Raw genomic sequence first — 11,514 nt, 5'->3', positions numbered from 1 at the left:
AGACCTGTGGGATAGATGAGGACCCAGAGAAATTTTATTTAATGGGGAAAGAAGCCAGGCCCTTCTGGCAAGGCCCAGCTGCTGATAATGGCCAGAGGATGAGGCTACTTCTGGAAGGACGAAAGAGGGATTCTTAAATTGTTTGCTGTTATGGACCCCTTAGAGAACTTTCTAGGAGGAGGATGTCTATCACCTGTACATCTCAATAGCCCCGTACCCTGATTTTCCTTTGATAAACAACCCCCCTCCCCGACACCACTGCTGGACACCTCCTTAGCAAGATTATCAATCCAGGTGCCCTCCCTTCCCCAACCCCAGGATGGGCCTAGAACCTAAACCAAGGCAGTGAGATTCAATTCCTCACCTTGGCTAAAGCTATTGAGATAGAGGCCCTTTCACACTGCTGTGTCGCTTAGCTGTAAAGACGAAAGTCTGGTGTTGTCAGAGAAATCCTTTCTGAGGATGAAACACGTCTTCTGGAAACCTAGATTGAACCCCTGGATCCAGACATGCCTGAAGCCAGCCCTACTGACTCAGTTACATGAGCCAAGAAATTCCATTTCATGCTTCAGTCAGTGCTAGTTGGGTTTCTGCCTCTTCCATTGGAAGAGTTCTTGTTCGTTTGCCCTTGACCCAGATGAAAACAAATTCATTCATTCATTCATTCAATCAGCATTTATTGAATATCTGGTCTATGCTCGGCTCTGTGCTGGGCAATGATGGAGACAGTAAAGTGACCGTGACAGAACTTGTGTCTCCTCTTGTGGCAATCCCAGTCCACCAGAGCTTAAACAATCACAAGCTATTCAGCAATAACGGCAGCACCTGCCATGAGGGAGGAGCTCAGGGGGCTACACGAGAGGCATCTGTGAATGGGTTGGTGGATCAGGGAAGGGTCCCCTGAGGACAGGACTTTTAAGTTGACACTGAAAGATGGGCCAGGAACCAGCCAAGTGAAACGAGGTTCAGAGCTAAGAATCCATGCACAAATACCCTCTGCTTTTGGGACACATGCGAGGCCCAGTAGGGCTCAGAAACCTGGAAAAAGATCTTGGGGTGACAGGAGGGAAGGGGAGAGGTGAGGTGGCCATCCAGGCCCTGGCTGGACGGGGCAGGGGCAGGAGCAGGAGGCAGGGGAGGCTGAGCTGTGAACGTGGCCTTCCCTTCTTGTTCCTCAGAGCGTGGCGTAGAAATACATGGCTAACAGCATCACCGGAAGCTGGGGGGGACACAGGGACATGAGGGGCGCTCCAGCCCCACCCACACCCACCCAGCCCACGGTCCCCACTGCTCACCGTCCACATCAGGATGGCAAACCCAAACCACGATATGCCCCACGTGTAGCTGTCGATGGCATGGCCGATGTGCTCAAAGCAGCCCTGGGCAGGGGGACAGCGGGGGTTTGAGAAGTCGCCCAGGGAGGCTGGCGGCTGAAGGCAAGAGTCACCGTGCGCCCCCGGGAAAGTCACTTCCTTCCTGAACCTTGGTTTTCTCACCCGTGCAATGGGGGTCGTGGCAGTGTCTACCTTCCAGGGTGGTTTTGGGGAGCCAGGCAGGTGACGTGGAACCCAGGCCCTGCACAGGCGAGTGCTGCCCGGATGGTGGCTGGGACAGTCTGAGTGTGATTTTGTTTGGAGCGGGCTTTCTGCGCAGCCCATGAGTCCCAGGGGTTTGAAATGCGCCTTTAGGATGAGTCCAGTTCTGACTCCTCCTCCTCCAGAGATGAGGTTGGACGGGGCAAAGCCCCACAGCAGCGTGGCCTTCACTAGGCCCCCGCCCCAGGTGGAAGCAGCGCAGAGCACAGGCGCAGGTGTGGCCCTGGAGCAGGCAGGACCGCCTTGGGGCAGCCTTGCCGTCTGTTGGCTGTAGAGCCTCGGTGTCATTCCCCCCCTCTGAGCTTCAGTTTTCCCAGCCGAGAAGTGGCCGTCAGCATGGCATTGTCCTCTGAGAGCAGTTGCGGGGACCCCCGAGGTGACGCACGTAGCACTGTGCGCAGAGGCGGGGCTTGAGAAGCGAGTCCTAGTCTCATCACGGTTACGGTTTACACGTGGGCTCCGCTCTCTGCTCTAGCACTGGCTCTAGCACAAGCCAAGAGCCCCTGGAGGGACCACCGGGACGCTCCTCTCCTTGGTCTGACTCCTTCCGGTTGCCCTCCTGCCTCTGCGCTTGCCTTGCCGCAGCGAAGCACCTCACTGGGGCCCGACCGCCTAAAATCAAATCCCGCCTCCACCCCTTGCTAGCGAGTGACCTCTCAGTTTTATCATCTGTAAAATGGGGTCATTAAGATCTTTACCTCATACTAAGATTGTGCTGAGGATTAAATAAGATAAAAACGTGAAGCACTGAGAAGAATGCCTGGTATGAAGTAAAGGTGTGATAAACGTTGCTGTTATTGGCGTTGTGCCACTGCTATTATTGTTGTCGCTCCTAGTCCCAGACCACCTGAGAAAAGTTGCAGGTGCCAGGCTGGATGGCACAGATCCCGCATGCATCCTGCGAACTTGCAGAGAGAACTGGGAGAGACAGAGACAGAGAGAGAGAGGAGAGAAAACCGGAGAGGGGAGGAGGAGAGGGAAGGAGATGGATAGAAGGACAGTGGGAGGGAGAAGGAGGTACAAGAACCAGAGACAGAGTAAGAGGGGGCAGAGCCCAGAGAAAGATCAACAGACAGGCGCAGCAGGGGGAAGGGGACACACCTTGGTGAACAGGTAGTCCACGTGGCCCAGGCGGCAGCCCTCTTCGTTGAGGGGGATGAAGTTTCCTGTCCGGCGACAGCACAGTGGGGGCCAGGGGAACACCTTCTCCGGAGTGGCCGCCCGGAAGGCCGATGTGAAGTTCACCCAGTCCATGGGGCCAGAGGTGCCGCAGCACTGTTGCTGGAGAGAAAGGTGGGGGTCGGGCAGGCTCGGGCACAGCGAGAAGCAGGGTTGACCTTCGACCCAGCTGGGCCCAACGTCCCCATGTCCTGGGCCTCCAAGTGGAGGAGGGAGCGTGTCTGTGTGCCTGTGTGTGCAAGGATCAGACACTATTCGTCCGAGGACCAGAAGGTTGATGAGGGATTTGGATCAAACCCACACTCACGACAACTATGCTGACAAAATGACAAAAAGGCAGATTTCTGGCTTTCCTTGGCCCTGGTGTGCGTTTAATTTGTGGCTCCCGAATGATGAAAACATAGGCTCTGGCGTCCTTCAAACATGGGTTCAAATCCTGGCCAGCTACATGAGTAGGGCCAAGCTGGGACCTCAATTTCTTCCCCCTTTGATGCAATATTACGTTGGATTTGATTAAGAGTGTGGCTTCTGGAACCTGGGTTTGAATACTTCCTGTTCTGTGACCTACCAGCTGTGTGACCGCATGCATGCGAGCCGTCCAATCTCCTGCCTTGGTTTTCTCATCGCTAAAAAGCTGATCTCCCTTGTGGGGTGATTGTGAGGATTGAATAAGCTTTAAAGGTACTTTGAACAACGCTAAACAAAAGTCAGTGCTCAATAAGTGGTTGCTGTTACTATTGTCATTCTTCCTGCTGAAGCAGTAGGTGTAACAGTTAAGAGCTCTGCTGCTGACTGCCAGGTTCCAGTCCCAGCCCTACCACTTAGCAATTGCATGACCCCAGGCCAGAGACCTCCCCCCTCTGGGCCTGTTTACTCATCTGGAAAGTGGTGATGACTGCAGTGATGACTGCAGCCACGCCCTCACAGGGGTCCCAGAGTGGATGTCCTTAAAGGACTCACTCATCAAACAGTGGGCCTACGGGAGCCCTACCTACCTCCTACCTACCTCCGTGGAGAGAGCCCCAGGCCCTCCCCGCACCCCTCAGCTCTCACCCACCTCAATCATGATGCGGTCCCAGAGGCGGGTGAGTTCCTGGCCCTGGTCCGTGTCTGCGCTGTAGAAGGTCAGCATCTGCTTGGTGATCAGGGATGGGTTGGACACCATCTGCGTAGGGCCGGGAAGAGCAGGGTGAGCAGGGCTGGGTGGGGAGGGAGGTCGGCCTCCAGCCCCCAGGACTCTCACCACCGCCCCCAGGTCAGCCCCTCCCCGGCCTCTCTGCCCGCCTCACGTAGTCACGGTGGGTGTAGGACGTGATGCAGGAGGCGCACTCAAAGATGTAGATGACAAGCATGAGCAGCAGGTACTGGGGGGAGAGGAGGGACAGCCTGTCAGGGCAAAGCCTGGGATGCCACCCCCCCCCCCCACCAGAGAGGGATGGATCTGTGCCTAGAAATACAATGATTTTTAAAAATATAGGACAGTGTGAACACTGGCGTGCACATGGTGGGATACGGGTGTTCGCTGTACAAGTCTTCCAACTTCTCTGTATGTTTGCAATGGTTTATGATAAAATGTTAAGGGAAAATGAAATCAACAACAAAAAAAGATAAAGTATTTCCTGAAGTTAACTATTGCCTTAGAGTCAACAAAACTAATGCCTACTATAAAAATTAAAAACAAAGACAACCAGGGACATTTGAGCACAGATCGGGCATTGGAAGATAGGAAGGACCTAGGGTGAATTTTATGGGGTGTGCCAACAGCGTAGAGGGAAAAAAAGCCCAATAGTTGGTGTTTAATGAAAATTCTTTCCCCGTCTTCACCCCTGACCCTCGCCTGTGAAGCAGCAGGACTCGGTGTGGGTGTGAAGAGAGGGGTGATGTTGCACAACCTGCTTCAAAACAATGTCCTGATCACTCTGAGAAGTGTGCGCTCAAATATTTACAGGCCAATGACTTGGTGTCTAGAATGAGCTTCAAAATACCCCAAGAAGAAAAAATGTAGGCAGGCAAACGCTGGAGGAGAGGTGACAACGTTGGCCAGTCTGTGGTTGAAACTGGGTGACAGGTTCACCGGACTCAGAATGCCCTTCCCTCCACTTTAGTGGATGTTTGAAATCTCCCATAAGAAACTAAAAAAAAAAAAAAAAAAAAGATTCTACGTCTTAGTTAATGACAAGTGAATAGAGGAGACAGGGCTCCACCTTACTCAGGGTAAAGCTAAAGTCCCACAAGGCGCACCTTCCCTCTCCCCTCCTTCCCCTGGGAGAGGTTGCGGGCCTCTTTGAGCCTCAGTTTCCTCACCTGGTAAATGGGTAAAAGCCCTGACTTCAGAGGGCTTCTGGGAGGACCGAGGGAACTCATTTTCTGTACTGCTTACCCTAGTGTCAGGCACGGGAGAGATCCCTGGGAAGTGTGGGTTGGTGGTGGTGGAGAGAGATTAAGAGCACAGGCTCAAGAGCTGAACTGCTTGAGTTTAAACCGGCTCTACCATTCACTTGCTGTGTGATCCCGGATAAATTACTTCACCTCTCTGAGCCTGTGTTTCAATCTCTGTCAAACAGGGTCATGATGATGATGATGATGATAGCATCTCATGGTTGACTGTGAGAAATGAATGAACTGATCCATGTAAATCACTCGGAATAGCTCCTGGCATGCAGTGATCACTCATTAAATGGCAGCTGTGCTGTCATCATTTTTGTCGTTGTTGTCATTGGCAGAACTCACGAGCACGGACTCTGGACCAGCTGGCTGGGGTTCAAATCCCAGCCCGCTCCTCCAGTCGTCCTGCCGTGCAGAGCTTCCTCCCTTCCCCGTGCCCCCGTCTTTTTGTACAATGGGGGTATCAGCCGGGCCTGATGATTGGGCTACAGGAAGACGAAACGAAATGACGCCCTGAGTGTGGTGCCGCGTGGAATTCACGCCAGTTATTATGCCTCTGTGACAATGATCTCCGTGGCCACCCGTCCCAAACACCCTCCCCCTGGGGCCTCACCGTGAGGATCATGGACCGGCGGTGGCAGAGTGCCGCGCCCACGCCGAAGCTGGCCACCACGAAGAAGGAGAAGCCACAGAAGATGGCAATCCAGGCGCCAGCGAAGACGTCGTCCTTGCCTGAGACGCCCATCAGCGGGTACACGCGGTACTGGTCGGCTGTCACCCACACTGTCTCGGCGAACAGGGCCAGGCCTGACAGCTGGACGGAGCAGCTGGTTGGGAAGGTCTGCTCAGGGCCAGCAGCCCTGGCCCCATTAGTCCCCACGAGCAAGTTGCTTCCCCGTCTGAGCTTCCCCTGCCCTCTCAGTAAAGCGGCACAAGTGGTCAAGACCTCGCCCTCCATGAGCAGGGATGAGACTGGGCAGAGGCCAGGAGGGAAGGGAGGGCCCAGCCAGACCCACCACCCCCACAGCCCAGCTGCTTCAAGGATAAAAGGAGATGCCCCATGCAAAGCCTGGAGCGTGTGACTGGCACAGAGGAGATGCCTGGTCTACCTGCCCGCCCTTGATGGTGCCGTTATGCCCTGAGGAGGGGGATTTATTTACAGCCACAGCCATAAAAATCACAAATGCATCGACCCAGCAATTCCACTGCCGGAAATCAAGCCATGTGCAGGAATCACAAATTTACAAAACAAAACCCGATACTAATGGAAAGCCATTGTTGTGTTCAGTATTATGGCCTCCTGTGTGCCTGGCTGTCACTTTATGTCTGCAGTGAGGTTGACGACGATAGCTAGCATTTGCCAAGCACGTCTGAGCTGAGGGCTGTGCATAGATTAATCCACACGGCATTTCACACCACGAGCTCGCAATCTATAGATGAGGAACACGCGGCTCAGAGAAGTCAAGTTGCTTGCTAAGGTCACACAGCTGGGGAGAGGCAGAGCTGGGGTTTAAACCCGGGCTGCGCTGACTTGAGAGTCTGCGGCACTGGCCTGCTGGGGAGTTCTGGGCCCTCAGCCCCCGCCCCACGCTCCGGACTGTCCCCCACACCCCGGCACTGCGGCCGTCTCACCAGAATGACGATGTTGCCCACGACCAGCAGCCCCACCACCACCGGAGAGCCCTTCTCTGCCTCTGCTGTTGCAGGAGCCATAGTCCTGCCCGGGACACAGGAGCAGGGATGAGGCCAGGCCGAGGCCGGGGCAGGGGAGAGGGGGAGGCAGGGCCCAGCTGGAACCCCCCCACCATCTCCACTCCACACCCCAGCTGCTGGGGGCTCCTCCGGCTCTCTGCTGGGCCCAGGCTGGTACCAGCGTGCCCACCACCCTGGTGGGGAGCCGTTTACAGGAGGGGAAAGCTGGGCTCGGACAGGCTAGTCCCCAGCCAGAACGCAGCACTGGCCTTCCTGAGCCTCGGACCCCCCAGCCTCCCTGCTGCATCCTGACTCAAATAGTCCCCTCCTCACCTTCCCTGCCCGAAGCCTCTCTGGCCAGCCCCACTCGCGCTGGCTCCCTATAAATGCACGGGCCCCTCCAAGGAAGGGGGCGGTGTCCAGAGGAGGGGACAAGAGGCCAAGCAGGTAGACCAGGATGGGACAACAGCTTTTATGAGCTCCCTGCCACGAAGTGATTTATAGACCTGAAATTCCAGATTGTGCTAATGTCTGGCCACGTGGGCAGGGGGATGTGCCCACGGCCTCTGGTTCCCAGGCTTCCACGGTGGTGGAGGGTGGGGTTGGGGCCGGGGTGAGTGCACCGTCTGATGTCTCTCTCCCTGGGACATGGGCCTTCCTGGGAGTAGCAGCAAGATCCACTTGGACCCACATATGAATCCTGTCTCAGCACTGCCTCTTCCGCGGTGTGTGAACTCAGGCAGGTGGCCCAGGGGAGGCCCATGCAGGGACCTGGGCAGGCAGGCGAGGACAGGGCTGGGCCCAGACAGACGCTGGGGAGGAGATGAGGGGACAGGTGCAGGGGATGCTCAGCAGTCTGATTACATGGGTGGTGGGCTACGGGGAAAGGATGACACGTGAGACAGGCGTGCAAGGGGAGTTTGGGAGGTGAGGGTACCCCCAGGCGGGAGAGGAGGGTCCTAGAACATGGGAGGGGGCACACGGAGTGGGACTGGTTGAAGAAAAGTACCCCTCACATACACACGGAGACAGCCACGGGTGGAAATTCCTTCAGGCTGCAGAATCACGGAGACCTAGGTTCAAATCCCAGTTCCGCCTCTTCTGCGTGACACGACTTGGCTTGTGCGCTTGCTCATCTACAAAACGGGGTCTCTTTCCCCGGCGGCGGTGGGCGGTGGGAACTGAGCGAGGGCCTCGCCCGAAGCAGCCTCGCCGGAGAGGCCCAAGGCCTCGCCGATGGCGCCCCCTCGTGGCATGGGGCTGATTCTACAGGCGAAAATGGTGCCCCAGAACTTCCCCACCCCAAGGGCCAAGGTGTTTACAGCGTTTTCTCTCTGAACGTGTGGCTTCCCTGTTGTATGCAAACTGGGCAAACAAATGGCACTTAAAATCCCATTTGTCAAGACCCTGGCTTGGTAATAAGACACGTGAAATATTTTCCAATTAAAATGGTTACTTTGGTTTTAGTGAACCCACTTTAGATTTAAAATCATTTTTCTCTTTTGAGTTACATTTATATTAAGGACTAATAAGAAAATTTAAACAATGTACATGAACTAAGTACATTTTATAAGTGTTAGCTTCAATAATTCGTGAAATAATAGGGCCATGCCAATAATTGAAACATTGTTATTTTCAGTTGGTACCTGCTAGTATTTGCAAGTTACTGAAATATAAAATGTCCAATGAAAGCAAAAAAATCAACGTGGCATTAATATGCCACCAGTCATAAAAGGAATCCATTTTTTTCTGAAACATAAAACCATGTGCTTTGATGTTAAACTCTAATTTTCACTATTTCTTACTGTTACATAAGTCAGTCTTCAAAACAATAAATGTTGAAGTGCTAATTACTTCCTTAAAAAATTACAATGCAGTATTTCCTAATGCTGGACATATGCCCACCTTGTGTCCCAGCCATTTGTTCCTGGAATTCCCTCACTTCCGTCTACCAAATGCTATGAATGAGATTCATGGTAGCCCCGATCTGGAAACCACCCAAATGCACCTCAACAGTGGAGTGGATCAGTACATTATGGTACCTGCACATACTAGATAATATTCAGCAGTAAAAGAAAATGAACTATTGATATACACAACTGCAAGGATGGATCTCAAAAGCGTTATGCTAAATGAAAAAAAGCCACACTCAAAAGATTACAATTGTATGATTCTACATATGACGTTCTAGAACAAGCAAAACCAATCTGGGGTGATAACAGTCAGGGTAGTGGTTACCCGTGGGCGAATTGTGACTGCAGGGGACATACAGGGGACTTCTCTTTCTTGATTTGGATGCTGGTTATGTGGGGTGCTAAGATTGTGAAAATCCATCAAGCCATATACTCATAATAAGTGCACTTTTCTGTGCGTGTGGTTTTCAAAATTGACAGTGCCTTCTAACGAGGGTAGATCCTTGCATGAGAAAGCTATCCAGTTCTGGCTGGGCTCAGTGGCTCATGCCTGTGATCCTAACTCTGGGAGACTGAGGCAAGAGGATTGCTTGAGGGCAAGAGTTTGAGACCAGTCTGAGCAAGAGCAAGATCCGTCTCTACAAAAAAATAGAAAACTTAGCGAGATGTGGTGGTGCACACCTGTAATCCCAGGTATTTGGGAGGTTGAGGCAGGAGGCTCACTTGAGCCCAGGAGTTTGAGGTTGCTGTGAGCTATGATGATGCCACTGCACTCCAGCCTGGGAGACAGAACAAGACCCTGTCTCAAAAAAAAAAAAAAAAAAACAACAAAAAAAACAAAACCCCAATTTATCCAGTTCTAATCCAGCCTTTCTGATGGTGCCATAGAGAAAGGCTCAGTTTGATGCTACTGTGTCCTTAACACCTCTCTCTCTCTCTTGCTCTCTCTTTTTTGGAGACAGAGTCTCACTCTGTTGCCTGGGCTAGAGTGCTGTGGCATCAGCCTAGCTCACAGCAACCTCAAACTCCTGGGCTCAAGCAATCTTCCTGCCTCAGCTTCCCGAATAGCTGGGACTACAGGCATGCACCACCATGGCTGGCTAATTTTTTCTATATATTTTTAGTTGTCCAGCTAATTTCTTTCTATTTTTAGTAGAGACAGGGTCTCACTCTTGCTCAGGCTGGTCTCAAACTCCTGGCCTCAAGCAATCCTCCTGCCTCGGCCTCCCAGAATGCTAGGATTACAGGCGTGAGCCACCGCGCCCTGCCCCTTAATACCTCTCTTGCCTGGCTTAGAGCAGGCCTCAGTAGGTCTCGGTGTCTAACTAGACTTTAATGACATATTTTCATTGTATTTATTTTTAAGACAAGTTGTTTTGTTTCCCATGTTCAGTGATCAAAGGAAAGTTTTCTTAAGTTTTTAAAATTATAAAATAGCTTAACTGTAGAAAAATACAGAGAATATTGTAACAAACATCCACACACTCACCACCCAACTGTGTCAAATCTAAGTATTTTTTCTATATTCATTGCAGATTGTTTTCTTTTTTTTTAAAGAAGCCTACTTTGCAGATGTGTTTGAAACCAGCTGATACCACCCCAGAGATAACTTTGCCACTAAATTCGGGATTCATCATCCTGCACGCCGCCTGTCTTTTTAGATCTCAGGTGTCATGGGTTGGGTTAATCCCACACGCTCGGTGTATGGCTCATTATGCCCCACAGACACCTCTTGTTTTAAATGTAATTGAATACCTTAAATCCCCACATGCCACTATCTTTCAGTGCCCCCTACTGGCAAACATGCCAGTATGTTCATATATATCTTGCCTAGCTTTATTGAAGTATAATTGACAAACAAAAATTGTGTACATTTAAGCCATACAATGTGATGATTGAACATCTGATTGTGAAATGAGGACCACAATGAATTTATTGTGTGTGTTCTTATAAAATAAGTACCGGCCGGGCGCGGTGGCTCGTGCCTGTAATCCTAGCTCTCTGGGAGGCTGAGGCCGGAGAATCGCTTGAGATCAGGAGTTGAGGTCAGCCTGAGCAAGAGCGAGACCCCATCTCTACTAAAAGTAGAAAAAATTAGCCGGGCATGGTGGCACAACCCTGTAGTCCCAGCTACTCGGGAAGCTGAGGCAGGAGGATCACTTGAGCCCAGGAGTTGGATGTTGCAGTGAGCTATGATGACGCCACTGCACTCTAGCCCGGGCAACAGAGTGAGACTCTGAATGAATGAATGAATATGATTAACATTGTTTCCCGTGCATGTATTTCCTAATTTACATATCCATTATTGTGTTAAATACCTCAGGCTATTCTTGCTTTTCTCACTCAGCACTACAATTTTAAGATCCACCCATGCTGCTCTAGGCACATTGAGTTCATGGTTTCGGACAGCTGCTTAGAACACCCCTGCAGAGCATTTCTTCATAGTTTACTGTCTCTTCCAAATGAGGACGCTCAGGCTACTTCCAACCCTCCCCATCCCCGCTACCAGTGTAAATAACGCTGCAGTGAGCCCCGATGTCCGGTGCCTTAGAGACCTGTATGTCTCTCTCTCAGCAGAATTGCTAGGTCATGGATAGGTATGTGCTAGGTTGTTCTCCTGGGGTGAGATGATATCTTGTAGTTTTGATTTGCATTTCCCTGATGACTAATGATGTTGAGCCTTTTTTCACAGATCTGTTGGCCATTTGTGTGTCTTCTTTTGAGAAATGTCTATTCAGATCCTTTGCCCA

The 11,514-nt window shown here is 51.8% G+C and overlaps 1 protein-coding gene across 1 annotated transcript; it reads right to left on the bottom strand.

Annotated features, from left to right (window-relative positions):
- Positions 1-1,174: 1,174 nt before the first annotated feature.
- Positions 1,175-6,876, bottom strand: UPK1A (uroplakin 1A). Its single transcript, XM_069457940.1, has 7 exons — positions 6,792-6,876; positions 5,773-5,973; positions 4,064-4,138; positions 3,832-3,939; positions 2,697-2,876; positions 1,296-1,379; positions 1,175-1,219 (listed from the first exon to the last, which is right to left on the bottom strand). The coding sequence occupies exons 1-7, from the start codon at positions 6,870-6,872 to the stop codon at positions 1,175-1,177; spliced, it is 774 nt and encodes a 257-aa protein (XP_069314041.1). The 5' UTR covers positions 6,873-6,876.
- Between the last annotated feature and the right edge of the window lie 4,638 nt (positions 6,877-11,514).

Source organism: Eulemur rufifrons, chromosome 24 (genome assembly GCF_041146395.1).
Source record: "Eulemur rufifrons isolate Redbay chromosome 24, OSU_ERuf_1, whole genome shotgun sequence".
Taxonomy (NCBI): Eukaryota; Metazoa; Chordata; class Mammalia; order Primates; family Lemuridae; genus Eulemur; species Eulemur rufifrons.
Note: the sequence above shows the minus strand (reverse complement) of the source record. Positions and strands in the feature narration are given on the sequence as shown.

Excerpts from the sequence above, each read along its gene's own strand:
- UPK1A (XM_069457940.1), bottom strand. The coding sequence starts at position 6,872 with ATGGCTCCTGCAACAGCAGAGGCAGAGAAGGGCTCTCCGGTGGTGGTG. Across the intron at positions 5,974-6,791 it reads TGGGCAACATCGTCATTCTG|CTGTCAGGCCTGGCCCTGTT; the intron begins GTGAGACGGCCG and ends TGCTCCGTCCAG. Across the intron at positions 3,940-4,063 it reads CCTACACCCACCGTGACTAC|ATGGTGTCCAACCCATCCCT; the intron begins GTGAGGCGGGCA and ends GGCCCTACGCAG.